At 49.1% G+C, this 27,408-nt stretch overlaps 6 protein-coding genes across 6 annotated transcripts; 3 read left to right on the forward strand and 3 right to left on the reverse strand.

The window, feature by feature from the left end:
• Positions 1 to 56: 56 nt before the first annotated feature.
• PEX2_003490 (MmgE/PrpD) lies at positions 57 to 4,143 on the reverse strand (the record flags this gene model as incomplete). Its single annotated transcript, XM_016737627.1, has 8 exons — positions 57 to 1,195; positions 1,268 to 1,570; positions 2,030 to 2,236; positions 2,305 to 2,697; positions 2,768 to 2,899; positions 2,949 to 3,462; positions 3,529 to 3,834; positions 3,892 to 4,143. 8 exons carry the CDS (start codon positions 4,141 to 4,143, stop codon positions 57 to 59), a joined length of 3,246 nt encoding a protein of 1,081 aa, XP_016598683.1.
• Positions 4,144 to 4,768: 625 nt separating this feature from the next.
• PEX2_003500 (T6SS phospholipase effector Tle1-like catalytic domain-containing protein) lies at positions 4,769 to 6,861 on the reverse strand (the record flags this gene model as incomplete). Its single annotated transcript, XM_016737628.1, has 2 exons — positions 4,769 to 6,018; positions 6,099 to 6,861. The coding sequence occupies 2 exons, from the start codon at positions 6,859 to 6,861 to the stop codon at positions 4,769 to 4,771; spliced, it is 2,013 nt and encodes a 670-aa protein (XP_016598684.1).
• A 2,800-nt stretch (positions 6,862 to 9,661) lies between these two features.
• PEX2_003510 (uncharacterized protein) lies at positions 9,662 to 11,287 on the forward strand (the record flags this gene model as incomplete). Its single annotated transcript, XM_016737629.1, has 1 exon — positions 9,662 to 11,287. One exon carries the CDS (start codon positions 9,662 to 9,664, stop codon positions 11,285 to 11,287), a length of 1,626 nt encoding a protein of 541 aa, XP_016598685.1.
• Positions 11,288 to 11,993: 706 nt separating this feature from the next.
• PEX2_003520 (aminotransferase-like domain-containing protein) lies at positions 11,994 to 14,085 on the forward strand (the record flags this gene model as incomplete). The annotated part of the gene is made up of 8 exons (XM_016737630.1): positions 11,994 to 12,164; positions 12,266 to 12,302; positions 12,381 to 12,412; positions 12,468 to 12,510; positions 12,568 to 12,735; positions 12,793 to 12,869; positions 12,923 to 13,747; positions 13,828 to 14,085. The coding sequence occupies 8 exons, from the start codon at positions 11,994 to 11,996 to the stop codon at positions 14,083 to 14,085; spliced, it is 1,611 nt and encodes a 536-aa protein (XP_016598686.1).
• Positions 14,086 to 14,477: 392 nt separating this feature from the next.
• PEX2_003530 (uncharacterized protein) lies at positions 14,478 to 24,207 on the reverse strand (the record flags this gene model as incomplete). The annotated part of the gene is made up of 3 exons (XM_016737631.1): positions 14,478 to 24,018; positions 24,069 to 24,104; positions 24,152 to 24,207. 3 exons carry the CDS (start codon positions 24,205 to 24,207, stop codon positions 14,478 to 14,480), a joined length of 9,633 nt encoding a protein of 3,210 aa, XP_016598687.1.
• A 342-nt stretch (positions 24,208 to 24,549) lies between these two features.
• Positions 24,550 to 26,706, forward strand: PEX2_003540 (OSTA/TMEM184 family protein; the record flags this gene model as incomplete). The annotated part of the gene is made up of 5 exons (XM_016737632.1): positions 24,550 to 24,647; positions 24,920 to 25,007; positions 25,066 to 26,088; positions 26,144 to 26,499; positions 26,577 to 26,706. 5 exons carry the CDS (start codon positions 24,550 to 24,552, stop codon positions 26,704 to 26,706), a joined length of 1,695 nt encoding a protein of 564 aa, XP_016598688.1.
• Positions 26,707 to 27,408: the final 702 nt, after the last annotated feature.

A 27,408-nucleotide genomic window follows, 5' to 3' on the forward strand; every position in this document is an offset into this window, starting at 1 on the left:
ACTAGATACCCTGCCTAGAACAACCAACTCATGATACCTGCAGATAGCCTTGCCTTCTACAACCTTGCCTTGGCTGGTAGCTGGATAAACAGATCCATGAAATCCGAGATCAAAGTATCTGGGTTTTGAACAGCACCCAATATCCGACTGATCTCTGTCGCAGAGAATATAAGCCCCATATTTTGGAAAAACTTCTCCTGTACCGCAGCTGGTGTTTTGGGATTTCGCGCATGTCCTACGGGATATTCAATCAATATTTGAGGCAATGAGGACCCATCTGCCAAGTGGACCGTCATCCCTGCACCGATACTCTTCTTGTCTAGATCCAAGTAGTCCTCTGTGAGCTTAGGGTCGGACTGAACCACGATCTTTGATCGCAAGGCTTCAAGTTCCTTACTACTCGCCCATGGGCTTTCGTCCAAATAGTCCACAGCCTCTGGCGGACTACCCTTTAAGAAAGCCAGGGCGACCACATACTGAATGCAGTGGTCACGGTCAGCAGCGTTGTGCAGCGGCCCATGTTTGTTGACGATCAGAAAGGCAGCAGCAGTCGTTCGCAGATCTATTCGCTGGATCTGTTCTAGAGGATCGGCCAGACCTCTGTGTCGAAATCGACGCGCCTGCAAAACTGCTGCTTCCACAGCCGAGATCGCATGTCCTTCTACTGGCATACTTTTTAACAGCACATTCTGTACCGTCCACGACCCAAATGGTCGTGGAAGTACAAATCCCGCCTCGCCAAAGGTCCTTTCCCAGAACCCCCATGGGTTCGCGCTCAATGCCCCTGTCGAACCAGGCTGGCCGTCCTGCACCAGTAGAGCCAACTGCACAGCTCTTCTGGCCGCATCTCCAGCTGCCCACCCTTTCCTCGGGATAGTGTTTGTGCCGGATCGATACACCCGGTTCGGATGGCCATCCATCCAAACATGAGAAATAGTCGCCATAGCTTGTTCATCCGTCATCCCTAGCAACCAACAAACAACAGCAGCAGAAGCCAACTTAACCAGCACGACATGGTCGATTCCATAGACGTTAAACGCATTTCGCATTTGATAACACCCCTGTATCTCATACGCTTTGACTAGCGCGACAAGCAGCGTCTGCATCGTCAACGGCGGACCACCGTGGACCCGTCGACCAGACAAACTTGCACGAGACAGCCAATCCATGACTGGAAGTATAGCACCGAGATTATCTGCAATTCAATCCATATGTTAGTCTTACGGACGCAATCCCGTCCCAACCCCGTGTCTTCAATAGACCATACCTGAAGGATGTCCCCACTCCTCACCACCAAGCGCATCATTATGATCCAAGTACCGAATCAGGACACCCAGATCGAAAGCGCCCTTCACGGGATCGACCTGGAACTCCGTTCCTGGGACCTTGAATCCACCCGGTACGACTGTGCCCTCGATCACGGGACCGAGCAGTTTTCGGCATTCGGTGCTTGTCGCTGCTGTCTCGATGGCGCAGCCCATTGCGTCTAGCAGGGCTGTTCGCGCGCATTTCCAGATCGCTTCGTCGTCTTGGTTGAGGGTGTGGTGGTAGACATAGGTTACTATGTCGACTATCGGTTGGTCGTATGAGCGAGACATTTATGTTGGGATGGGTGTTTCTTAGTGGATGGTTGGTTTTACTCTGTGTCTGATTTGTTATAAAATTGGCGAGACGATGGAAATCTATGACTTTTGACAATGTCTCGTGAAGGATACATGTCGCAGAAGTCCTCGGTGGGTTTCCTGGAATCACCCGGTCGTACACGACGGTCTTTAGTGTGTATCTTGGTGGTCTGCTACTCATGGACACGAACTCCCGCACCTTTGATCCAAGTATCTTGTACGAGGGCATTTTCATAGGTCATTCATTCATTGCCGAAATATATCCACGCATAGTTCACTCTCTAGCCAAAAAGTATCCCGAGATAGAAGCATCCCCCAGGTACATAAGCATATGAGCTTCTAGAATCCGCCAACACCTCTCACTCGCTGGACAGCACCAACGGCTCCTTTGGCCCAACTGAACCGACCCGGTATAGGCCCCATTGAACCCGCCGGAATCTCGTCAGTCTCGGGATCATGCCAGCACCCATCCTTCGTACTTGCAGCGCCATATTTGGCAGTGTTTTGGTTGCGATTGATCAACTCCGTCCAAGCACAACAAATGAGCGCGGAATCAATAAGGACATTCACTTCCTGGCTGTGGAAGAATGATTGGGTGTCAAGGTTTCCATTGCCTAAAAGCATTGTTAGATATTTGGTTAAGGCATACTTCTCTCATAGTGTTTTCATTTTTTGGACTTACCTTGAATCGCAATCTGCTCATCAACGATCATCAGCTTAATATGACAGCTCCGCTTCTTGAAGCTATTATGAATCGGACGAGTTTGGTCCTTGCCGACATAATAGCATATCCGTAGACGAGATTTCTCGTCGTCAGTTTCGAGGGCTTTGTACAGCCTGTTCGCAATCATTTCGTTGGTTCCATTTTGGAACGGGAGGAGCTCGCCTGCGTCGTTGTAGCCAAGACAGAGATAGCAGGTTACCACGACGCCGCGGCGAACCGCGTTGAGGAGGGGTTCCATTAAAGGCTCGGCGTTCATGTTTGGCGTTTGAATGAGGATTGAATGCTGGGCGTTGTTAATTGCGGACAGCCACGCTGCGTTTTGCGGGGTGTGGACGCTGCTGTGGTTTGGGGCTTGAAGAAATTGAGAGTTAGCGTTATGGTCGGCTGTCTGCGGGAGCTTCTCTTTGTGGTTTCGACTCACATCCGAATGGTTCCCTGTTTACTAATGCCATTGCGAAAGGCTCGTGGCGAGGTATGGTCATATAAGGGTTGAATGTATTATCCTGGTCGCTGTCTGGTGCATCGCCTGTTGTGTCGGGCTGGATGGTTGTATCTGTTTGGTTGTTAGGCATTGTCATAGATGAACCACGCATTTTACATACTGAGATGACGGCTGACGGCCTGCGTGCGTGTTTCGTCACCTTGTGGGTGGATACAATCGTTGACTCTCCGGGCCTCTTGTTCAAAGTCCCTATCATAATGTGGAGAATCGGTAGTATGCTCAGGAAGAGCTCTATCTCCATTCTCTGTAGGAAGATCAACCTTCCTTTCTTCGTGGCATGGGATCGGAGCATCCCTCGCTGGAGAGTTCAGGAGTGGGAACGGGGGGTCGAGAGCCTTTCCCCAGGATAGCAACGCAGTATCATAGAAAGAATCAACAATCGGGCCCTCGATATGAGCTAGCATCTCAAGGTTGTCGTTGTCTTGGATATTACTGCTTTGTATGAGAGCCATGCGCCGATCAATAACAGTGAATTTTGCATGGAACGTCCCAAAGACAGGCCGGTGAAAGTTGATGACTTGGAGATCGACATTAGGGATCTCGCTCGCGGCAGGTAGTTTCACCTTTCCGCCGACATACTGGTCCTCGTGGACACTTAGTCTATTTTCCCACGCCTAGTGGTTCATTAGAATCATGTCCGCAGATTGTGTTCGGTATACATTCATGGGACAAGCACTCACCTGACGAGGATCTCCACGATCATAGATCATCTTCATAACTATTTTCTGTCCCCTTTCTCCTGCTCGTTTGGAAAGTTCTCGAATGGCATTCGTCACTAATGTGGATGCGTCCGAGTGGATCCAGAAATTAGTCCCCAAAAAGACCTCGTGTTCGGCGCGCACAATGCAATTTGCTAAATGACGACAGAGATCAGGTAACGGGGCGACAATTGTTAGTGGTAGCACTCCTGTACTCCCCAGCAGTTGGGGCGATACAACTCCCGACATTGGGTTTTTTTCTAAAGAACATAGCGCGTCATGATAAACCTGGTGGGTGCGTGTTAGAATGTTATCTCTCAATGTCGAGATAGCAAATGAATTTACCTTTAGAAATAGATCACTCGTTTCGGTAGACCCAAAGTTCCCGCAAGCGTGAGCTTTCTGCAGCTCATTCAACGATTCCCATTCCGATGATTTGTCGACATCTGATTCTTCCACGCCATCGTATGTATGCGACGCATGATGACTCTCGAACAGTTTATGAAAGACTTTCTGTGGACATTGCGACGAGTCAAGAGCTAACTCTGAGGTTACTGTCTGCCCTTGACACATATTGTACACCTTGCGGGGTACCATCTTGCAACGAATTCGATTTGGACTTGGAGGTTGTCGAATGATCAAAATAATTCCAACAACAAAAAAGGAACAGGTCGCAGCAAATAACTTGACAAGTTCAAAACAGTTCAATATTGTTCCAGTCAAGTTCCACGGGTGGAAGATACCATCCATGACTGAAATGACGTAGGTTACGTACTTCTTAGCCCTAGCCGAGCTTTCTGGTTTCTGAGAGGACGAAGACAAATGGGTCCAAGGAGGATTTGGTTAATGGAGTCGAACAATTGTGATGCCTAAATGATTTTGGTCTACACGGTCTTTTCTCTTCTCATTTAACTTGGAAGACCAGTTCAGCCCTATGACGTCGGATGCTGCAGTCCCCACAAAAAATATTGCTTGGTATTCCTGATTTTAGAGATATGGATCTACAACATATTGCATAGAGGACCTCAAAAGGGGGCTAGTTAGGCATTTGTAATTAATGTTATAATTCAATGAAGTATTGCACAAAAAAAGCTATCCATAAAGCCATGCCCGAAAGGCCTTCCTGTTTGCGCTGCTATACGCAGCTATGCGCATGCCAATATATTTCACTCCATCCATAATTGTTTCAATCAGAAGCGCCAAAAAAATAAAAATAAAAAAATCATATCGGAGTCACTATCTCCTCGGCGTATGAAACCTCCGAGATCTTCCATTGCATTTCCTTGGTCCCAAGGCCCGTCGATTTAAAGCCTCCCTGTTGGAAGCCCTCGGCTTTGGGCACTTTAATTCCAGAGTCAATATCTCCAGCTTTGCCCACTTCAATCCCAACGTCAACATCTCGAACTCCCAAAGCAGACTGACGGGGTGTCTTGATCTCAGTCTGCAAATATAGATCTAGTTCGTTGACATAATCATATTCAACCTTGCCGGTGATGGCGAGTCTCTCATAAGAGTCAAGCCCTCCTAAGCGCCACTCAGGCAAGGGCTTGGGTGAATTTCCCAGGTCGTAAACATAACCAGGACGTCCCTTCTCGTCAACCGCCTTTCGACGGGCAAACTTGACATTTGGCCCAATTGGCGTGTAGTCCTTGATCTGCTTCTCCCTAAATCCCACCACTGGATGAACAAACTCGAATGTCTCTCCCAGCAAATTTCCATTTTTGTCGAAAGGATCGTAGCCTCCAGGTGTTCGCCTCTCCGACCCGTTGGCGTAGTAAAATGGCGTAAAGCTGTCTTCCAGCGGGCCTGTTCCCCAGCCATAGCTGCGTCGTTTGTCCACAGGCTTGACTGGAGACGTGGAGAAATATTTGAATGTTAAAGCTGAGGCTATTGCTGCAGCCTTGCGTTGCGCCCAGCCTCCCAGGGATTCATTATTGACTGTATTTTCAACAAGCGTTGAAATGTGATCTTCCATCTCTTCTCTTTCCTCGGAGATAAAATCTTCGTTGAGCGACAGATAAGGTTTGATTTGGTCCAACATCCAGGAGAAGGTGATATTAGACATTTCTTCCATGTTGCCCTCATCTTTGAGGGTCTCACTCGAGCCTCCGCCGATGTTGATGTGATAACCGGGGAACCACACTTGTGTCAATGTTCGGGGTTTGCACTGGTGCTTGTAGTCGTCTTCCAACTTTAGGAGCGTTCGGGTCTCCTTGTTCCAGTCTCTGGCGGTTTGGTTTAGCTTTCGGGCTATGTTGTTGACATCCTCATCGCTAGCCCTGCCGCTAGCCTTCAAGCGGATTGCGTCTTGCAAGAGATCGTCCCATTTTTGAGCTTCCTCGTCGAACTTTTTCTTCTGGGTTTGGATCTGCTCTGAGGTAACGTTTCCAAGTTTGTGGAGATACCACAGGGTGGGCGAAAACGCGCTGCGGTGTTCATCGAGGGCCAAAGCCTGAAATGCATGTTTGACATCTGGGGATTGTTTGTCAGTATTCTGCCTATCATGAAACCACACTGAGGCAAAAATAGAAGAGAGGAGTTAGTATACTTACTAGGTGAAAGTCCAACATTTTCCCATCCATCCTTACCCGCCCACCACAACAACCAAGATGGCAGCTTCATCCCCAGCACTTTCGGCATTCCAATAGCGCCGACTGTGTCATAGACACCAACAACTTCCACATCCCTTGACCCCTCCTGAGCCCAATCTCCCTTACCGCGCTTTTCAAATAGGAAAGTATCGCCTTGAGCGCCCTGATTCTCATCCGCCTTCCCATCCATCCACTCAAACCAGAGATCACTGCAATAGAACCGCTCGCCGTGTTTCTTTTCCTTATAAACTTCCCAGAGATCAGGAAACCGATTCAAATCCTGTTTTCTGCAAATACCAATATCGGAGATCAAACCAGCAATGGCGCGGGCCGTGAATGCACCCCTCGAGAAACCAAAACACATAATCTGATCGCCGGGTTTGTAGTTCAGGACACAGAAATTATACGCTTCGATGACATTCCCTTCCAGGCCTAGGCCAATAGCGCCTTCGATCTTTTGTCCCAAAGGACTTGAGGTCGTGCCAATTCCGGAATCATACCAGACTATTTGCTGCCATTGATTCCCGTGTTCGTCGGTTCCGACATTGTTCAGAGCGCGACAGAGACGTGTCACATTAGATGGGACGTTTTTCTTGCCCGAAACGGCGGATTGCCATGTTCCGTCGCAGCAGATGATGATGCGCTTGCGGATGGGCGGGATCTTTGAGTCCCCTCTCTGTTGGACTCTGTATTGTGGCTCATGGATCTCGGAGCATAGAGACATTTTGTATGGATGGAGTTTGATGTGCTGTGGGCGAGTGTTTAGATCACGACTGGTAGGCGGATACGACTCTATCTATATACTTTTTCACTTACACCCTAGTGTAATTTTTTTTATTAGTGTCGCCGCACGAGTAGCGTTCGTCTCGAGGTCGCTTTGAATCATCTGTTTTGTTTACCTGCACGAGGCCCCCCGCTAGCATACGAACCCCAACGCCACGATCGGCAGCTTAACCCAGTTTTAAGTCGCCCAGACGCCCCATTGTTCGTGTTTTCTTCAGCTCCTGCAGGAACTGAGACGCTTCATAGGATTATCGTAACATAGCCTCTTGCCAAGCCAATAATCACGCAGGCGTGCATATGGCCTCAGCTAGGCACGCCCCTGCCCACATGGCCAGCCTTATGGCCAGCATGTACGGAGTAAAGATAAGCGAAAGGGTGGCCCAGCTGTAAGCATTCCCCGGGGATGCCGAAGCCCAGATAACAATTCATGAGCTGGACTTTTCAAGGTCCGTGCCAGTGCAAAAAGTCGCGATAACTACGGGGTACTCCGTATGTTGAATGTGGATTGGTCGAACCTAGCGGGAGGGAGCGATGGAGCTGAACCCCGGGGCCAGGGCTATGGAGCTTATAAATGCGCTAAACCCTCCAAACCAACCAATGACCCTTGTTATAAATAAGGAAAAAATGTCTATTTCTTCCCCTCTGTCACTGTTCGTACAAAGGTCTTCTGTATTGGGACCTGATTTGACGAGATTCTCGGCTCGATTTCTGCCAGGGTTCGAGACTTCTTGACTGCTGTTGCTGCTGATTTTAGCTCTCCGCCGTGACGAGACTGTGACCACTGTACTCTTGTCGTCGGGGAGGACGCCAGTACTTCGTGTTTCGCAATCTTCTTGTGGGGTCACTTTGCTTACTAGACAGTGGGTATGATCTTGAATATTTTTTTTGGAGCGGTGAGTTGTGATTATGGGTAGAATTTTCATCCAGGGGCTAGTAGAATAGAGGTCGAAGAGTAACCAGACTGCCTGCTGTAATTCCGAGGCCGGTCTCAATGACAGACCAGATGACGATTTGGTAGCTAGAGTCTAGAGAATGTTAGGTTTTATCTTTGAAAAGGGGGCTTGACCGCCACACTCGTACTGTTTATAATTAGCAATAGATTCATCTCCAAAGTGAACAGTCAGCCAAAGTATCACTCGGTAAGACTTTTTGACGGCTGACTGGAGGAGCGCAACAATACCACAAATGCTCTCTTGTAGATAGATCTCCATGCTTGTAAAGTCTGTATACGCGTGCCCGACCCCATCCATTGCTCTAATTACGCACCAGATATCCAAATATATAAAAAGGATCTAAAGCGAATTAGGATTTTATCACACCATGTCATATCATACAGGGTCACTAGACCAACGTGGCCATCATCAAAGGATCATCCTAGTCAAACGCTCGAAGGATATTCGGTCGTACGAAAATCCGCAATGAAGCCGACGAAGATAGCGAGACTTCGATTTAAAATAGGCATTGAGGCTCCCACTTGGACGTTTCCTTTCCAAAACATAGAAAAGAGCTTTTTTGACGCCTTCACATACATCTAAAAAGACCAGCTAAAATGGCACACAAAGCCGACTATTCTTGTACAGTTAATCTTAGAAGAAAACAATCTCAAAGTGCAGTAGATAACGTAATAATATGTTACCACCATTAGCTCAGGAAATATAAAGCCTCTGAATCAAAGTTCACCTCCATATTACTTATAATATACTATCTACTGCTGCATTGACTGGCTAGCGTGAATTATATTGGGGGTTCGTAGTGGGCTCTCGGGTTAATATGCCGATTTATAATATCCAATATATAACATAACGTACGAATCCCTTGGGTACAGAGCTAAAGTGGCATCGTAGAGCTAGATAAGAAAGCTTACTGTGGTTTTCCAAGTTGTTCTCTACGGTTTCTTAGTATTTTGTTGGATCAAACCCACTTTTCTCGCTCTGGTAGCTAAGCCTCTTAAAGCATGAGTTTTCATACACTCAAAAAGACGTTGTTCCCATGTGAAAGCTTTTGTGTAGTTCGGAGACTGGTTCCCGGCATAAGCCCGCTCATCCGCGGTTATTGGGCCAAACATGGAGAGGAGAGCTTGTCAAGAGATTCGGAGATGGTCCTTTCAAAATGAGATATAACCGAGAAATATATGTATATCTGATTCTCCAGACGCAGTCGGTATTCCTTCGGACCCCCGCCCTCGGAGTTGTGGCCGAGATTCCAATTCAAGGCTTCCCCAGATCTTCAGCTTTATTAGCAATGTGCTTCCCCTCTCTTTTTTGCTTCAGATACCGATATTCAGAGATTTGAAAGATATCCTTTTTACTATCAAACTTTTTATAGTATCATAGAGCTCAGCTATGTACGGAGTTCCCCCATACAAATATTCAAATATTCAAATATCCCTTTTACTCACATACTATAAGGGTTTATACAGCATCTTTTGCTTTCTTTGAAGCCCTCTGGGAGGTGTGTACTAGCAGCAGGTTTATTTATTTCAACGTTTAATTCTAACCATTACAACTCCAGGGCGGCGTCAGCCATGTCTTTGTCAATTTGGGATCAGATCACCCCTCCATTCTCGAGGCGATGGTTAAAGGCCAGAAAGAAAAGAAGGATCAATTCCCTACAATCATTACCTGTCCCAATGAGGTATGTTAACAATTGCATTATGAGATTCACCAATCTCAGCGGCAGCACTTCGGTTGGAGTCGGAAATAAGACTGAGAACCCTGCTGACGATACAATATATTATCTAGATGGTAGCATTATCCATGGCCGATGGTTACGCCCGATTGACCGGAAAGCCACAAGCAGTAATCGTCCATGTCGATGTCGGCACGCAGGGACTCGGAGCAGCAGTTCACAACGCCTCATGCGGACGCGCCCCGGTGTTAATCTTCGCCGGTCTATCGCCTTACACGATCGAAGGCGAGATGCGAGGTTCGCGCACGGAATATATCCACTGGATCCAAGACGTACCGGATCAGAAGCAAATCGTATCCCAGTACTGTCGATACACCGGTGAGATCAAGTCGGGCAAGAATGTTAAGCAGATTGTCAACCGGGCTTTACAATTCGCAACTAGTGACCCACAGGGGCCTGTGTACCTCGCAGGGGCGCGAGAGGTCATGGAGGAGGATATCGAGCCGTATCAGCTAAATCAGGCTGTCTGGGGTCCTGTGGCGCCAGCTGCCCTACCAACCTCCGGCGTTGAACTGATCGCATCTGAGCTTGCAGCTGCGAAGAGCCCTCTTATAATTACTGGATATTCTGGGAGAAAGTCCCAGGCTGTGGCTGAGCTCGTCTCATTGGCAGATAGCTTCAAGGGAATCCGTGTGCTGGACACTGGTGGTAGTGACATGTGCTTCCCCGCTGACCACCCTGCATGGTTAGGATTGAGATATCCAGGCCACGAGGCCGTGGGAACATCCGATCTAATCCTTGTGGTGGATTGTGATGTCCCCTGGGTGCCTACCCAATTCAAGCCGTCTGCGTCAGCCAAGATTATCCACATTGATGTCGACCCTTTGAAGCAGCAGATTCCTGTTTTCTACATTCATTCGATGGCTTCGTTCCGTGCCGACGCTTCTACCGCGGTTAAACAAATCAACGATCACGTTGCCTCCCAGGAGTCTCTGCAGCAATTCATTGGCACCCAGGAAAATATCACTATGGGCCAACGCCGAGATGAGGAGCATTCGAAGCGTCGACAGGAGATCTCCGATCTGGCTGTAGTCCCGGAAGGCGGCAGCGAAGCCTTCTTGAATATCAACTATCTCATGGCGCAGGTCCGCCAGGGCGTCCCAATTGATACCATCTGGGCTATTGAGTCAGTGACTATGACCCACTTTGTTGCAGACCAAGTCTCAGCTACCCAACCTAAGTCGTGGATTAACTGTGGAGGTGGCGGTCTCGGCTGGTCTGGTGGCGGTGCACTTGGCATCAAGCTTGCTAGTGATATGCAGCATGGAGGACGTGGAAAGGGAAAATTTGTCTGCCAGGTTGTTGGTGATGGAACGTTCCTCTTTTCGGTACCTGGATCTGTGTACTGGATCGCCCGTCGCTATGGAATCCCCATTTTGACAATCGTGCTGAACAACAAGGGCTGGAATGCCCCCCGGCGGAGCATGCTCCTCGTTCACCCTGAAGGGGACGGTTCTCGCGCTACAAACGAAGACCTAAATATCTCCTTTGCGCCAACGCCTGATTATGCTGGTATTGCCAAGGCAGCAGCAGGTGGTGAGTTGTGGGCTGGGCGTGCTTCGACGGTTGCTGAGCTTGCACAACAACTTCCAGAAGCTATTCAGAGTGTTCTTAATGGAAAGGCAGCGGTACTGGAAGTGCAGCTTGACGGAACTACGGGGAAGTATGTGGAAAATTAAGAACATGGAAACTATTGACAAGAATAGTTTTGATTGAGAAATAATTAAGCAATCAAGTGGATAGCCGCATAACTAGTGGTTAAGCGAAGCATTAGTGAGCAGAGAAGCAACTGAGCGCCCTCGTAAAGGCGGCAGCTGGGACGTATACTCTATAGTGACCTGGACTCTAAATCAAATTCAAATGTTATCATCCATTAATATAAAATATAAAGCTAAGAGAAATAACTCGGGGCTTTCTCGGGACTAATTGGGCCCTTACTGAAAGATAGAGCATAAGTACTCTCCGCGCCCTTTGACATGGCAGTGCATACAACCATAAATACACTTTGTACTAGCCATTGACAGCCATTGACTTTAAAATAGTCGAATGAAAAGCTTATCAAAAGTGGACTATGTACTCCGTAAGTATCTTCTATCTTTGTAAAAATGAGTCATGTGGTTCGGAGAAAGTGCTCGGCATGGAGAGACATCAAGTTCCGCTCCGCTTTCGCCGAGCTCTCTGCAGCACCTTGGATTTCTCCTTCCTTCTTGTATATAACCTTTGGTTTCAAGGATATATCAGGCCAATACTACAAATCCCATATCCCAAACCCTCCGTAACACCCTCCGCACACCCATTCGAGCACCTATCCGAACACCCCTCCACATACCTCCCCGCATACCCCTCCGATTTCGCATTCCACATTTACACCGCCACCAACCCAATATGAGTCCACCGGCAGCCATCGATGTCAACCTGGTGGGCGTCACTGATACCTCGGCTGTCCCTATTCCGGAACCCTTGACCGTCAATGGCGTGTCTGCATGGAGGCAGAAGACGGCCAAGGTGCCTACCGGCGTGGCCGCGGCATCCAACAGTGATATGTTTAAGAGCCCGGTATGATAAATCTAGATTGTGCATAGGCATCGCAAGGATATGGGCCAAAAAGAATAGCCAATTGCAAGATGTGAAATGCTAATACTGTTTGGGCGCACTAGATCTGCTACACCAAGCCCAAGGCTAAGCAGTTTGAGCGTATGTCTACCTTCGCCATTTGCAGATCTATACATTCTCACAATTGTTCCACATTTACTAACTATTATTTGATCTCAGACCGTTTTTCACTCGAATCCAAGTCTCGCCAGGTTCGCACTCAATTGCGCAATGCGAGGTCCACTTTTGCTAATCCGCACAACTCAGGCGTCCACTCTGAAGTCTGCTGCTCGTTACCTGAAGAACCCAGGTAATACCCCAGAATATATTTTCTCTCTCTTCCAGTTCATGGACTAATCGTGTTTAGGTCTTATTTCCCTCGGTGGTGGACTACCCTCGGCTGACTACTTCCCCATCGAGCACTTGGATATCAAGGTCCCTACTGCCCCCGGATTCTCTCCGGAGGCTACTCGTGAGTCAGGCACAGTCCTTCGTGCTGGAAAGCATGATATCCAAGAAGGAACTAGCACCTATGGTAAGTCACCGTTCTCTCCAGGCATTAGCAATGGCCATGGCTGATCCAATTTCTCAGACTTGGAGATTGCCCTCAACTATGGACAATCTACCGGAGCTCCGCCATTGCTTCGCTTTGTTACGGAGCACACCGAAGTGAGTATAAACTACCAGGTCTTTCGCTTCTTGGCAAATACTAACTAGATCAGATCATCCACAGCCCTCCCTATGCCGACTGGCAATGCACCCTGACAGCTGGCAGCACCTATGCCTGGGACACTACTCTCCGCTTGTTCTGTGAGCGCGGAGACTACATCCTCATGGAGGAATATACCTTCGCCAGTGCCGCCGAGACCGCCTTCCCGCTGGGCGTAAAGGCCGTGGGCATCCCAATGGATGGAGAAGGTCTCATCCCGGAGAAATTGGATGAAATCCTCAGCAACTGGGACGTCGCCGCCCGGGGTGCACGCAAGCCTTTCGTGCTGTACACCATCCCAACAGGCCAGAACCCGACCGGTGCCACTCAGTCCGCGGAACGTCGCCAAGCCGTGTACAAGGTCTCCCAGAAACACGATCTCATCATCGTCGAGGACGAACCCTACTACTTCCTGCAGATGCAGCCCTATACCAGCGGCGACGCCTCTCCAGTGCCTCCCCCCTCCACCCACGAGGAGTTCATCAAGTCACTTGTCCCCTCGTTCCTGAGCATGGACACTGATGGCCGTGTCGTTCGTCTCGAGTCCTTCTCTAAGGTTATTTCCCCCGGTTCCCGGGTTGGCTGGATTGTCGCCTCCGAGCAGATCATCGAGCGCTACACTCGTAACTTCGAGGTCTCCTCGCAGAACCCTAGCGGTATTTCCCAGATCGCCCTCTTCAAACTTCTCGATGAGCACTGGGGCCACGCCGGGTACTTGGATTGGCTGATCAACCTGCGCTTGTCCTACACTGCTCGTCGTGACTCGCTCGTTCACGCCTGTGAGAAGCATCTGCCCCGCGAAATCATTCACTGGGAAGCCCCCGCGGCTGGCATGTTCGTAAGTTTTCCCTCGTTTTTCTTATTTTCGTCTATTCCGTTCACTTGTCATTCTGCGATCAATACTAATTTTTCAACTAGCAATGGATGGAAATCGACTGGCGCAAGCACCCCGGCGTTGCCGCGGGCAAGACTCACGCCGCTATCGAAGAAGAGATATTCCTGTCTGCTGTTAACGAAGGTGTCCTCCTCTCCCGCGGTAGCTGGTTCATGCCTGACCACGACGTTCCCGAGGAGAAGATGTTCTTCCGTGCGACGTTCGCTGCTGCTTCGTCGGAGAAGATTGACGTGGCTATCTCGCGCTTCGCCGAGGCTCTGCGCACTCAATTTGGCCTGTAATTTCCTGGGAAATGATTTTGACGAATCTCTTTTATTAAAAAGAGGATGCATTAACATAGTTGGTTTTACGATTTTAGATGGTAGATATGGCGGTTTTGTAAAAGACTGGGGTTTGTTTCAGAGAACATACTGCATTCTTAATTTTATCTCTTTTTGGTCAACTTATTGATTCGTATAGTCGACAATTCTACTGGTTTATTATTGTATCCGATTCATCTGACTATCGAGTCGAAGGAATAGTATGTGTATGATTAATGATGTGAATTAATAATGTACAAAGACAGCAATGGTATCAGGCAATTAACCAAAAAAGAAACCACAAAGAATGAGAAAAGTATCCAAATGAATCAAAGGCATTCGTTCGAGGGGAAAAATCTCCAAAAAGGAGAAAATCACGACCCCAGAATCTTGCTATAAGCATCCTCCACCTCCTTAGCAATCTCCAACAGCGTAACAATAATAATCTGGTGCGTCACATTAGGCAGCTTATCACGCTGCAACCCAATCCATTCCAACGGCGGCGTAGCCTCACCCATATCCCGGAGCTGCGGCGTGTCAATAACCGGCGGCTCAAGCGCAGTATAGGTATACCTGGATTGAGGCACATTGACAACCGCAGTAATCTTCTCCTGCTTCTCGGAGCTCGCACCACCCCCTTCACCACCAATACCCGGCCCACCAGTGATGCGCACCGCAGACGGCGGCAAGGGCTTACCAAGTCGCGACGCGAGAGCCCGCGAGTGCGCCTCCCACATATCGCGGATGAAGCTGATGCGCGAGTAGTTCCAGCCGACATCCACTTTGCCCTCGAATGTGCTGCGGAATATGTAGTCGATCTGGTGGGTTCCTGGAGCCTGCCAGGTTTCCATGCTCGCGACAAGTCGTGGCACTTTGAGGATTGTTCCGCCGCGGGACGCGGCGACTCGTTCGGCGATCTCGTCAACGGAGAGCTCGTCGAGTTGCGCGGATGTCGGTCGCGTTATGCCGGATAGTGCTACGCGAAGCTGGCCCAGGGTTAGGCCTAGGGCGCTGTGGATTTTGTTGGATTCGAGAGAGACGGCGAAGCGGGCTTCGGCGTCGTAGGCTTCTACTTTGAAAATTTGGTTGTCGAAGAATGAGCTGGGGAATGCTCCTAGGTTGACATGGTGGATCTTCACGACGACGCCGGTGTGTAGAGAGATGGGTGCTTTCTCGGGTTGGTCTTCGTCTTTCTTTGTTAGACCCTTGGCGCTGACATCGAGGCGCTCGGGGAAGACAGAAGACTTTCGACGGAGGTATCGCTCAACCTCGCTTAGGGATGTTTTGTACGCTGCTTGGACGTCTTGAATCAAGCGCTGCCATGCCTGGAACAGGGCCAATGTTTGTGATGCTGTTAGAGATGTGCAGAATAGCTGGAGTTTGTCGCCTTCTAGGACACTGAAAAGACGCTGACTCTGCGCGCCGGATGTGTTTCGAACGTTGTACATCAAGAAGTTGAACATGGAGATCTGTGCAACCAAGAAAGGTTGGTAGTCGAATGACACATTGGCTTGGAGGTGATGGAAGGCAATCGTGGCTTGAATCAACGGTGTGTGCCCCGTCTCATCGGAGCCCTCAGGCCATTCGATGGAGGTGTGGATTTTCAGCTTTCCGAGTTCGACAATTCCACTCATGCGACCCTTACTCTCGATCGCAACTGAGCCGAAATTGATACACATGTTCTGTTCATTGTCGGATGTCTTGCTGGTAGACACCCACAAATCAACAATGGCAAACTGTGCCTTGCCTAGGGTCGAGCCTAAATCGAGTTGAATTTCAACCTTCTCAATCGCGATAGTAGTGTTCCAGGGGAATGCGGATGCGGACGCAACCTGTTGGTATCGCTGCACGATGTAGGTTTGCGTTTCGGATGGCTCTGGCTGAACGGTCTCACCGGAGGTAGGTTCATTGTCGGATGGAAGCCAGATCTCCTTGAAGAGCAAAAAGTCTTGAACTTGTTTGGCATTGACCGCGACCTTCATTGGACTGACGCGCAAAATAGCTGACATTCCGTTCATTCGACCTAGGTGCTTGCTGTTCATCAAGGATAGCACCATGGACTTCACCTCGAAGCTTGCGGTTGATTCATTGGAGTACACATGTTTTACAGATGCTTCCAGGCTGTTGAAAGCCAAAGAGAGAGCAAGGAACCGGCCCTGCTCTTCCGATAGGACCGTGTTGACAGTCACGTAGACACTTTCAAATCTTGCAGTAGCCGCGACTCTTGCAATAGGCTGGCAGCTCAAGCTAAACTCCTGTTTGCAAAACAGCAGTCCCAAGTTTACCTTGCATCGACCCAGGATGCTGGTTGGATCAGCGGCATCAAATGGCTTCTCCTGCATTAGTTTCTGTGACTGTAACTTCGTTGCTGCAGATGACCTTCGAGACTGGCCCTGCTGGTTGCCCATGATCTCCTTGACCGTGGCGGTCATTTGCTTGACGAGAGGAACAAGGGTTGGGTACAATGTATTCGTCGAGGGGTCGACCTTCAACTCCGCATTCAGTGCGGGATCATCGGTACCGTTGTCCTCGAATTGGACTTTGAGTGCCACTCCCGGTGCTCGAAGGGTTGCTGTGGTCGCTGCATCGCCTTGTACATATTGACCATATTTTGCGTCGGAGAGTTGGCTACCCTTCCATGTCGCCGCTAACAATGTCTGGTGATCATGACCAAGCTTTCCTTGGAGCGTAACTGTAGCGCCCGCAAAGTCAACATCAACGAGGAGAGACCGCAATCGTCTGTTGCCGAAAAGACTGCCATTTTTGTTGGTAGTGGCGTTTTCGGGGGAGTCTGCTCTGGTTGCCCAAACCGCCTTGCCTTCACGAAGCGCCTCGCTTGCGGTAGCGATTGACTCTTGTATCATACTAGCGGGAATGATAAACTCGGACGTGGCGCGTATGTCAAGAGATTTGCCAGCTGCTTGGAAAGCAAGCCACACTTCCTTCCCTTTGGAGGAATACGCGACGTTGAAGACGAGCTCTGGCATAAGAGCTGAATTGAGTGAGCGCTTTCCTCTGTCCGCCCCGAATGGTACCATCTGAAGCTGCATGTTTTCAATTCGAAGTTTGGCCGCGTTCTTCTTCTTGTTGGATAGTTCGACTTGCTGGATTGAAAAGACCAAGTCCTCGGGCTGTCGACCAGATTTGTTGCCCATCGTAGCCATGTTCCAAGCAATCTGAATGGTCCGGAATTGCAAGGAGTAAAGAGCATTGAGGAATGTTTCCGGAGTGGAATCATCATTGACGTGGATTTCAGGGACATCAGTGGCTCCGTCTTTTGTCTCGATGTGGCCACCATGTCTCAATTTCCTAAGACGCTTGACTTCATGGGAAAGGTCTAGGGTCTTGATACGCTCTTGTGTATAGACGGCAATGTCAACCACGAGGGCTGCTGTCTCAGCAAATAGTTCGATATCGAACCTGTCGCTGGTGAAATGGTATGCTCTGGTGGTCTCGCCATTTTCACGGACCGCAGAGGTTCCCTGAAGCTTCACTCCAGCGGAGAAGCCACCATAAGATTGACTGCTAGCTTTCTCTTGTCTTCGGAGTTCAAATATGATTTGAGGGGCATCGATATTGAACTCGGGATGCTGCATGGCGTATCCCCGATCTAGTCCGTTTTGAAGTCGCATACGCATCATCCCAAGGCTAAAGATCATCTCCGCAGAGTAATCTTTGCTGTTAAGACCAGGTGCAATGGCGTGAATCTCGAATCCAGCCATTGTGAGACGCGATTTATAGAGGATCTCTTGTCCACCAGATGCTGGTTTGGGGGTTGGGGACACCCTTTGAAGCGATAGCACGTCTTCCAAGTGTAACTGGAGGACATCTAAATTCTGCTTGAGATCACAAATCAAATGGGAAATATCAGGTCCTGTCAAAACAGCTAGGAGGCTGCGCACAGCACTCGTTTCCAGGCGAATCAGTTCAATCGTGATATCAACCTCCACTTCCTTGCGCCCTGATAAGAGGTTCGCAAGGATTCGCCCGTTTACGGGAGGTATTTCCAGCATTGACAAAACATTGATGTCGCCTTCGCCCGATACGAACATGTGAGAGTTCTTCTTCACATCAAAGTCAACCTCGATTTTGGATGCCTCTGCGGGCATTACCGACATCCGAGCGACCTCGCCTGACACAAGGTAGGTCAAAGATGGCAGAAGGCTAAACGTCAACCGGTAATCTTCTAAGAACATTGCCACATGGAAGGTGTCACGGGTGGGTTTGTTCGGTGCGAGGCTCTGATCTGATTCTAGCTTTGGTACTTTGACAATATCCATAAGCTGCCGGATGTATCTGACTTCATCCGCGATAAGTCTATCCGCGGTGTGTGCCAAGCCGACGGGGTCTTCTTTCATGTCATAACGAAGCTTCCTGCAGGACGCAGCGAGCTTCCAATCGTGTCTGCATTCGTCGGCATCTTCCTCTGATGCAAGCGAAAGGTACATATATGGGTCAGCAATTCTTGACAACATCAGAGATGTTGATTGACTTTGAAGTTCAGATGAACATCCTTCAGCACTAAACAATACCGCGAGGTCTTCGTGTTCTGACTTTTTCGCACCAAGCGACTTGTGAACGATCGATCCCCGGAGAGCTTTGGCTATCAAAGCAAGCTTGACATTGATACCATCGAGAGTGATGGAACCGAAGTCGGTGCCAAACATGAATTGCAGCTCGGTTGGTGTTTTCTCTTGGGCCTTGTCACTTGGGAGATGACCCGGTGAGGATTCAAGTGTGATATTCGACATGACCTTGAATACCCCTTCAACAAGGTCCAAAATTTCCCAGCGCAACCTCAGGGCTGTTGATCCGCAATAAGACTGTAGGGTGATGAGTTTCTTGCTCCGCCCATCTTCACCTTCAGGCGAGTCTGGAGCAAATGACGCAACAGTGGACAAATTCCCTATGATCAAATCGCTTTCTTTCGGACCAGGATCCATGGAGAATCGGAATGTTTGGACTGTGGAGGATAGGAACATCGAAGGCTGGGGAGTCTGCCGTTCAGTGGCGTGCGGCCAAACACGGCGCATGACATAGCTTTTGGCAACGTGTGCCAGGTCCCAAGCTCGCCAGTGGTCAAAGCCGGATAATACAGCCTTTTTGGCATTCGCCTGCAGAGGGAAATTGTCACACAAGCATTTCTGCTCCAACTCACGCTTGTAATGAGCAGGTAGACCTTTGTAAATTTTGCGAATGCGAGACATGATTTTCCATGAGTCATGCTGCCGCAGGTGATTTGAGGAAACCCTCAGGACGTAAGATATGCGAGCAAGGAAGATTGGATCCGGTATATCAGTAGCCGATTGTGTAAGGGAGTACAAGAGGTACTGTAGGCGCTTCTCGCTGGCTGTTGAAATTTGTTGAAAGGATGACGCAACAGAATCAAACATAGTCGTCGCCCGACGAACGAGAAATGCAAGACGCTCCACAGACTTTGCTGATGTTATTGTATTGAATGTCCGCATCTGAAGATTGGAGCGAACATTGGGTGAGGTCACGAGCCAGAAATTCATATCTTCCATGTGAGAGTTGAAAATGGCTTTTTCGTGGAAAGAATCTGCTCGGCTACCCTCGATGGAAATTGAGACGTGGTCTGCTGCCGCATGAACCGTCATGCCTTGTTTGAGACCTTCAAGCAGATCGCCTTTCTGACGTTGAACCTTTCTTCGGAATTCAGTATGCAGACGACGGATCTCGATGCTGTATTCATCTCGAAACTCAATCTGTTTGTTGTTGGGAGCCTCAGACAGATCAACTAGTCGTAATTGGATAGAGGGGACACGAAGAGCAACAGCTGTTGAAATTTTCGGTTGGCTCATGGCCTTGTCATAGCCAACGATATTCGATATCACATCCTTTTGAAGCGAGTCAATGATTCGCGTAGGATGCTTTGGTTCCAACCCATCTAGTAAGGTAGCTAGACTAAGAAGGAATTTGGGCGTACAAAATCCTCGGATACCAAACGGGAGGTCACACGCAAGATTTGTGTACTTCGTTTGATCATCATCAAATGTGAGAAACACGGACTTATGATTCATTGCAGAGTCTTCCCCCATTGTGTCATCTTCATCCGTAAATGGCAACGGAAGTTCAGATGTATCCAGATGGAGCTTATAGTACGAGAAATGTGGCATTATCCATGGGTTTGCGTCTCTCGTTGCAGAAGACGAGGATGCGCGTGTCCGAGGCCCGGAGTTTAATCCATCTCTCGAGCGGCCGGTTCTTGAGACAGACGGGCTAGATCCTCGGGTAGGCAGAAAAGGCCGTGGTTTGGACACATGATCTGAGGCTGCTCTAGGGCCGTTGGCAGTGTGTATCCGGACACTCTTCATGCTTGATGCTTCTGACTGGACAAGAAAGCTCCTGGCACTTCCCGTGGGACGAGGCCTTGAAGCTCCACGATATGACATTGCACCAGCAGAATCACTCCTGCCATCAATAGGCTCAGGCATTGAAGGTATGGCCATGGTCGGAGGGAATACGTCGTCTTCAGGAGCAAGCGTTGAAGCTGGGCCAGTCTCCTCCCAGTCGAAAAGCAACCACTGTGCCCTGTGAGTCCGCTGGTCGTGGATTTTGATATGTTCTTGCTGAAGTCGACGACTTTCGGCAATATCAGATTTGCGCAAAGCCATCTTCAGCCCAATTGTGAGTTGTAAAAGCCCTATGGGGGAGATCATTTGTTCCCCTGGTGGCTTGTGTTGAGAGAGAGACTGACGATCAACGGCAGCGATCGAAATATCTGGAACGAGAAGGCTCATGCGTTTCGAAAACTTGGTGTTTGCCCAGTCGTTGAAGTTCACATTCAAGGGCCGTGTGCTCAAAATCACAGCTGTTTGGTCCAGTAGCACGGAAACATGAATCGAGTCAATCTTAGCTCTCAAGAAAGTCACGTCAAATAAAAGCTCTGGGAACAGCATCGGCAACGCATTTTCCTCGTTGTCAAACGAGAAATCAAAGCTCTTCAAAGATGAAGTCAAACAGGCCAAGAACTCGGTGGAGCATTCTCCGACAATTCTACCGACTTCAAAATCCCAATTACAAACGTAGGTTGGTTCAAGCGGCGGCAAACCAAACAGACGATGGCCGTAAACCGAGATTCCATCGATGAACAGCTGAGTGCTAGATATAGTGGAAAGACCATCCAGTTGGGTGGTCTCCAAATCAATTTTCAGAGGGGCAATGGAAAATTGCAAGTCCATATAGTAGTTGGTAAAGCGCAAATCCGCTTCCAGTGATGCTGCGCCGAGTCCCATGCACTTCGTGTGGTCATAAATATTCACAGGAAGCAAAGCACGGGGGCCGTGAACCGTGACACGCACAAGCACATCCATATCATTTGACTTTCGGTTTGGGTTGATGCCTGTGGGATTTGACGGTGGCTCGTCGGCATAGACTAGCTCTTGATATTCTTCGAGTGTCTTGAAGTGCATCTCCTCGCCAAAATAGTTCTCTCTGATGGTCATGAAACTCTTGATTAAGAAACCAAAGAGGTATAATCGAGGTGAAGTTCCATCGATATTGAGTATCAGTGTGTCGGTCAGTTCTGGGGATGTTGACTGGAAATAGTTATAGGAGCCGTCAATGAACAAATTCTCGAGAGTGGCCATGGATTTTTGTGGTAAAAATTCATGTAGCGTATCCCATAGAGGTGTCGTGTAGTCCACACTGCCATCTTCAAGGTTGACCCTGAACTCGATGGCATTTTGTTCAGGTTGGTATTTGTTCAATGGTATCATGACATTTGACGTTAGGCGCTTGCCTTTGATGACAATGAATCGGTTGTCCTCTAGGTCCGAAGGATTGCTAATGATGTTCCGGTCGTTGACATTGAGGTAAAGTTGGAAGTCAGAGAAATTGAGATCGAGGTTATAGATAAAAGGCACAAATGCGTAGTAGTCCGACGGTGGTCCCGAAGCCCAGTCACTTACAAGATCGGTGAGAAGGAATATATGATCACGTAGGAGAAACAGCTGTAAGTCCTGGCTTTCAGCAGTAAATTTCCAGGAGCGAAGGCTATTCCAGGAGAGTGGGTTGGACAGATCGCAAGTGACCTGTTGTCGAGGACATTGCCAGAGCAAGCCATGATTGATGCTAGATGATAATCTTGACTCTCTCAAGTCGATAGAGAGCTCATTGCGAAACCCTGCGCTCGATCCCACCATGTCCATGGTGTAATTTATGGTAGAGTCAGCGGCAGCACAAAGGGAAAGCCACCCAAACGGACGAATTTCAGGGCCAAGGTGGCCTTTTTCACCTTCTTTGGCTCGAGCATTCTTCTGGTCATTGGGCTTCTTTGCCCTCGATGCACCCCCAACGGCATCAGCACGACCCTTCCATTGCCAATCCTTGGAAGGCTCTCGTGTCGGAATACGCAATGTCAATTCCTTGTTGATCTCCACGCGCAACCTGAATGCTGTGCTTTGTCGCAGAACACCAGGAACTAGTTGCTCTGTCGGCTCAGCACTGCGATAGAAGTTTGGAAAAAAGACATTCTGCAGGCCAACTCGCTCCCTATCAGCCCATGGTCCGTAATTTATCGTACCCCCGTCAATCTTGATGTCAATTCCCCATTCCGGAGAAGGGGCATGATTGATATTGCTATTCATTGGTTGAGACCGAACAGTTGACGTTGGTTGAATAATGACTCGTCCAGGAATGTCCCAGAAGTAGGCTATATTCAAGCTGGGGCTATCAACAATGGTAGAAAATCTGCCATATTCAACTGAGTTCCATTTTTCATGATCATCCTCGCAACCATCGTCCAGATAACGAGAGAGCCCGGTCCAGCGGACTTCAGGAAATTCTGCCTGGCTTCTCGGCATACTATTAGCGTGTCTGCCATCGATATGGAACGATTCGACAGATGTCTGAAAGTATGGGATCAAGTCTCGAATGCTGTGCCATACTCTGCGCCTCTGGAATTGATAGTTGAAGATATTTTGCGGTTTTTTCTTCGAACCGGGCTCTTTCTCTTGCACAGAACCTAGGTCTTTGGCGGTCGCCGACTGGTTCTGCTTGAAGTCCGGGTTTGGCCGCATTTGAATCACTGGATTATTGAGTTGGAATGAAAATATTTGACGATACAAATCAAGAGGGCCCGAATTGGAAGCGTCGATGGTACCCGTTCCAGTGTCAAATGTTGTTGTCAACACAGATCGGGTATGCTCATTCCCCATGACAATAGCGCCTTTCCGGCAATCCAGTTTCATAGGCAGGAGTTGTAGCATGCTGGATACAGGGTCTGATAGTTCTGGTTCACGAACAGTAGTGCTCTGCGACGCAACCCCACCTCTCTCACTCATGCTGCGCTCTGACATGGGTTTCATGCTTGGCTGATGGCCAGGCGTATCTTGAAAATCAAAGGCGTTACTTGCGTTGCCATCTTCTGCCGTACCGCGAGACCCTGGGGGATTTGAATTGTCGTCGTCTGAGTCAACATTTTTAGGAGAGTATCCAAAGCCAGTTAGGATACTATCATAGGCGGGAGTCCGGTTGTAGATAAACCATTCAAGGCCATACGTGTTGATAGTAATCCGGCACGGTAATTCAGTCGTCTTTCCCATGCCACCTTGCTCCCCAAGATTGTCGTCTGTTCCATCGTGCGGGGATCGCGCATGTTCTTCCTTTGAGGTATGATGAGCAAGACCTGCCTTGCGTCGAATCCCAGTCAAGTCGTTTCGCTCGACCGCACGCGTCCAATAGCGCCATGTTATGAATCCTCCATGAATAAATATCGTCTCGTTCACGCCATGGTACCGAATGCCCTTGAAGAAGATTCTCCCACCAAGTAGGGAGATTTGAAGTGCATTGATATCAACATATGCGCGGTAGTAATGCCAGGTGTATGCTCGAACGGCGTAAGAGATAAGGTTCGCGAAGAGCCGATTGAAGTAGAGCAAAAAGAACAGAGCGCTACGCCGGTGATTAGCGTAAACCAGCCGCGTCGAACAGCGCAAACTTACAGAATGCAGGAGACAATCAATTCCAAGATGAAGAACCTAAATTGATCAGTATAACATCCATGGTCCAAGGAGCAATTCCATACCAATTGAAGCTTGGATCCGGCGTCAGGAAGGCCGATGTCAAGCTTGTACTACCCATCTCTCTCCGCCCGCCAACATGGGCAGCGTCGGCGCGATAGAACGCGAATGACGAGTCAAAATTGACCTCTCATTCATCGACACCAAACTGGCTGGGTCAAATAACATGGAAGTCGCAAGGTGAGGACGTTGTTTAGGAAGTCCGAGAGCGGTGTCACGAGAAGATCGTCATCGGCCAACACGACTCCTCATTCCGAACCAACATTTCTCTAGCTTGATTCCCCCCCATTTTGGTCTTGACCAACATGTTTTACCCCTCTCTCGACTTCGCGGAATGAGCTGGATTATCTCTGCAGGCAGAAATCGGTTCCCAACTCGTGCTTGTCCCTAAGCTTCAGCAATCATGACGACCGCAGCTGGAGGAACAGGCTCCAGCCTGGCACGCGCCATTATCATTGTCACAGGTGTCTCAGCTTTGGTTTCCTCGCTCTTATCCTTTGTGTGAGTCTAATATATCCTGTGTATCCCCACTCATAAGCGCGATCGTGGTAGACTCCCAGGCTAACATGTTGTCTCGAACCGCAGGTCCATATGGTTTCAAGCGTACGAGCTTACACTGTCCCAATTTGAGACCCACAGCTCACCATACATATAGCAAAAACTACCGAAAACCCTTGCTCCAACGCTACGTGGTGCGCATATTGTTGATGTCAGTATTGGCTCGAGTATCAGCTCAGGGGGTACGGACAAAGAGCAGTGCTGATTGAGCTTAGGGTCCCGATTTACGCAGTATCATCATGGACGAGCATCATCTCGCTAAGGGCGGCTCAGTTTCTGGATCCTGTTCGTGACATCTACGAGGTATGTGGGGTTTTGATTGACGATCGAATTGGCCTTTATTAACGGATGGCATTGGTAGGCATTCACCATTTATACCTTCTTCCAGCTCCTCATTAACTTCCTTGGCGGCGAGCGGGCTGTGATTATCATGGCCCACGGCCGCCCTCCTATCTCCCATGCCTGGCCTATGAATCACTTCCTCCCAAAGATTGATATCTCGGATCCCCACACCTTCCTCGCTGTCAAACGTGGTATCCTGCAGTATGCTTGGTTGAAGCCCATTCTGGCTCTCGCCTCCATCATAATGAAAGCAACTGACACGTATCAAGAGGGCTATATTGGGCTCGGCTCTGGATACCTCTGGACAGGTATCATATATAATGTGAGCGTGACGATCAGTTTGTACTCCCTTGCCATGTTCTGGGTGTGTCTGCATGACGATCTCACGCCATTCCGCCCAATCCCCAAATTTCTCTGCGTCAAACTCATCATTTTTGCCTCATATTGGCAAGGCTTCTTCTTGTCTATCCTGCAGTGGCTGGGAGCGCTTGGTAATGTTGCTGGATATACTCCCGACAACCTTGCAGCGGCCATTCAGGACAGCCTCATTTGTTTTGAGATGCCAATATTCGCTATGGCTCACTGGTATGCATTCTCGTGGCACGATTATGCGGACCCGACCATCTCAGCTGCACGCATGCCCGTAAAATACGCACTACGCGATGCCTTTGGTGCGCGGGATTTGGTTGAAGACACCAAATTCACCATTCGCGGTAAGAATTACGGATACCGGGTCTTTGATTCGGGTGATAACATCATCCCTCATGAGGAGTCAGGGTCGCGGGTTAAGCGAGTAATGGCCGGCATGAGGTATGAGCGTGGAGGTAAGGCAAAATATTGGATCCCAAAACCGGGTGAAGCCAACAGCCGCACGCCTCTCTTGCGCGGCGACCCCAGTAAGCGCAGCCCCAGAATTGAGCGGGCCAGTCAAACCTCGAGAGAGAGATTCCGATCTTATAGTGATATCGATGAAACTGCAATGGATGACGAGGATGAGCGACTATTCATCAATGCTCGTGCACTGGAATTCGGAGACTGGAATGTAAGTCATGCTGATGCAGGGTGTTCGCTGTGATCGAGATGCTGACCGTGCATAGTACCCGGTTATTACCGCCAACGAGGTACCAAGGGACCAACGGCTGCCACCCTCGCGGAGAAATCAAGATTCAAACCGAGGCGGAGATGTCAAAAAGGCCCGTAGGCACAGGAAAAGTCGCGCGTCAGATGGTGAGAGTAGGCAAAGTCCCAAGCCAAAGTCCACTAAACCTGGGCCAAGCTCGCCGAGTCCCGGTCCCTTGCAGCGAAACGTCAGCTCCACCGGTTCCACCGGCACGCAGCGCAGCCAGCTGGTTGACCTTGTGGTGGAGAATACGGAGGCCGAGGAAGAAGATCGAGCTCAAATACAAAGAGAGTATGGCTCTGCCTGGGCAGAGCCTGAACCTCGACGATTCTCGTAAGCTTTCAAATGATTGGCGGGTAGTAACCCTAGAGATCCCAGAGCAAAGTTATTAACCCGGTTCCAATTTCTAGAAGACCCTCCGGAGAGCCAATCGAAGAAGAGGCTGAAACCAACCCGACACAGCCAGAGTCTAATTATGACGAAGATCGGCCCAAATGGGCCTACGACGGCATAGAGCAGGACAATGTATGGGGCAAATAGCGCGTTCTGTGATGTATTTTGCCTTTTGATGCATCCTGGATTATGATCATCTACCTTAGTTACTCATTTACTCATTCTCGGTCTCATATATTTGTATCTGCGTTCTGTATATACCCTTCAAAACGCAACAGAATAATGCAAAACATTATGAAACTCCAAGAAATTCCACGGAAATAGAATTATCCTTTCAATCTCTGTAAGCGCCCAACTTCTCATCACGCCAGAAAAGGGCCTTGATAGGCTTGACAGGGTATAGCTCAAAAGAAAAAGCACAGATGTGATAACTCCACCGGGCGCTAACGAATAGTAGTGCTTCAATCAGCTCCGTCACCGACGATCAATGGTGCTAAGTGCGCTGGCGCCAGTATGTGTTTCTTTACTGGGCATAGCCCCCGGTTATTAGTGCCACGATGGTGCGTTCCTGGACGAGTTGGGTAAGGCGCTCATATTTGGGCTTATAGGATGGATGTTCCCATCCCGTCTGAGGGGCTGATTTGCCTGTGCAACTGGTTTGTTCCTTTCCTTTGTTTCTCTCTTTCCCTTCCCTTAAAGGTGATGGATTGATTTCTTGACGCGCTGGTCGCCATCATGCTGGCTTTGGAGAAGGCGGGGTCGTTATTCACTGGTTGGATACGATCATGCTTGACATGTCTACCGGGCGAGGATAGTTGTCAGCCCAGACAAGCCGGGAACGGTATGTAT

The sequence above is a fragment of the Penicillium expansum genome (assembly GCF_000769745.1).
Source record: "Penicillium expansum strain MD-8 chromosome Unknown contig8, whole genome shotgun sequence".
Lineage (NCBI taxonomy): Eukaryota > Fungi > Ascomycota > Eurotiomycetes > Eurotiales > Aspergillaceae > Penicillium > Penicillium expansum.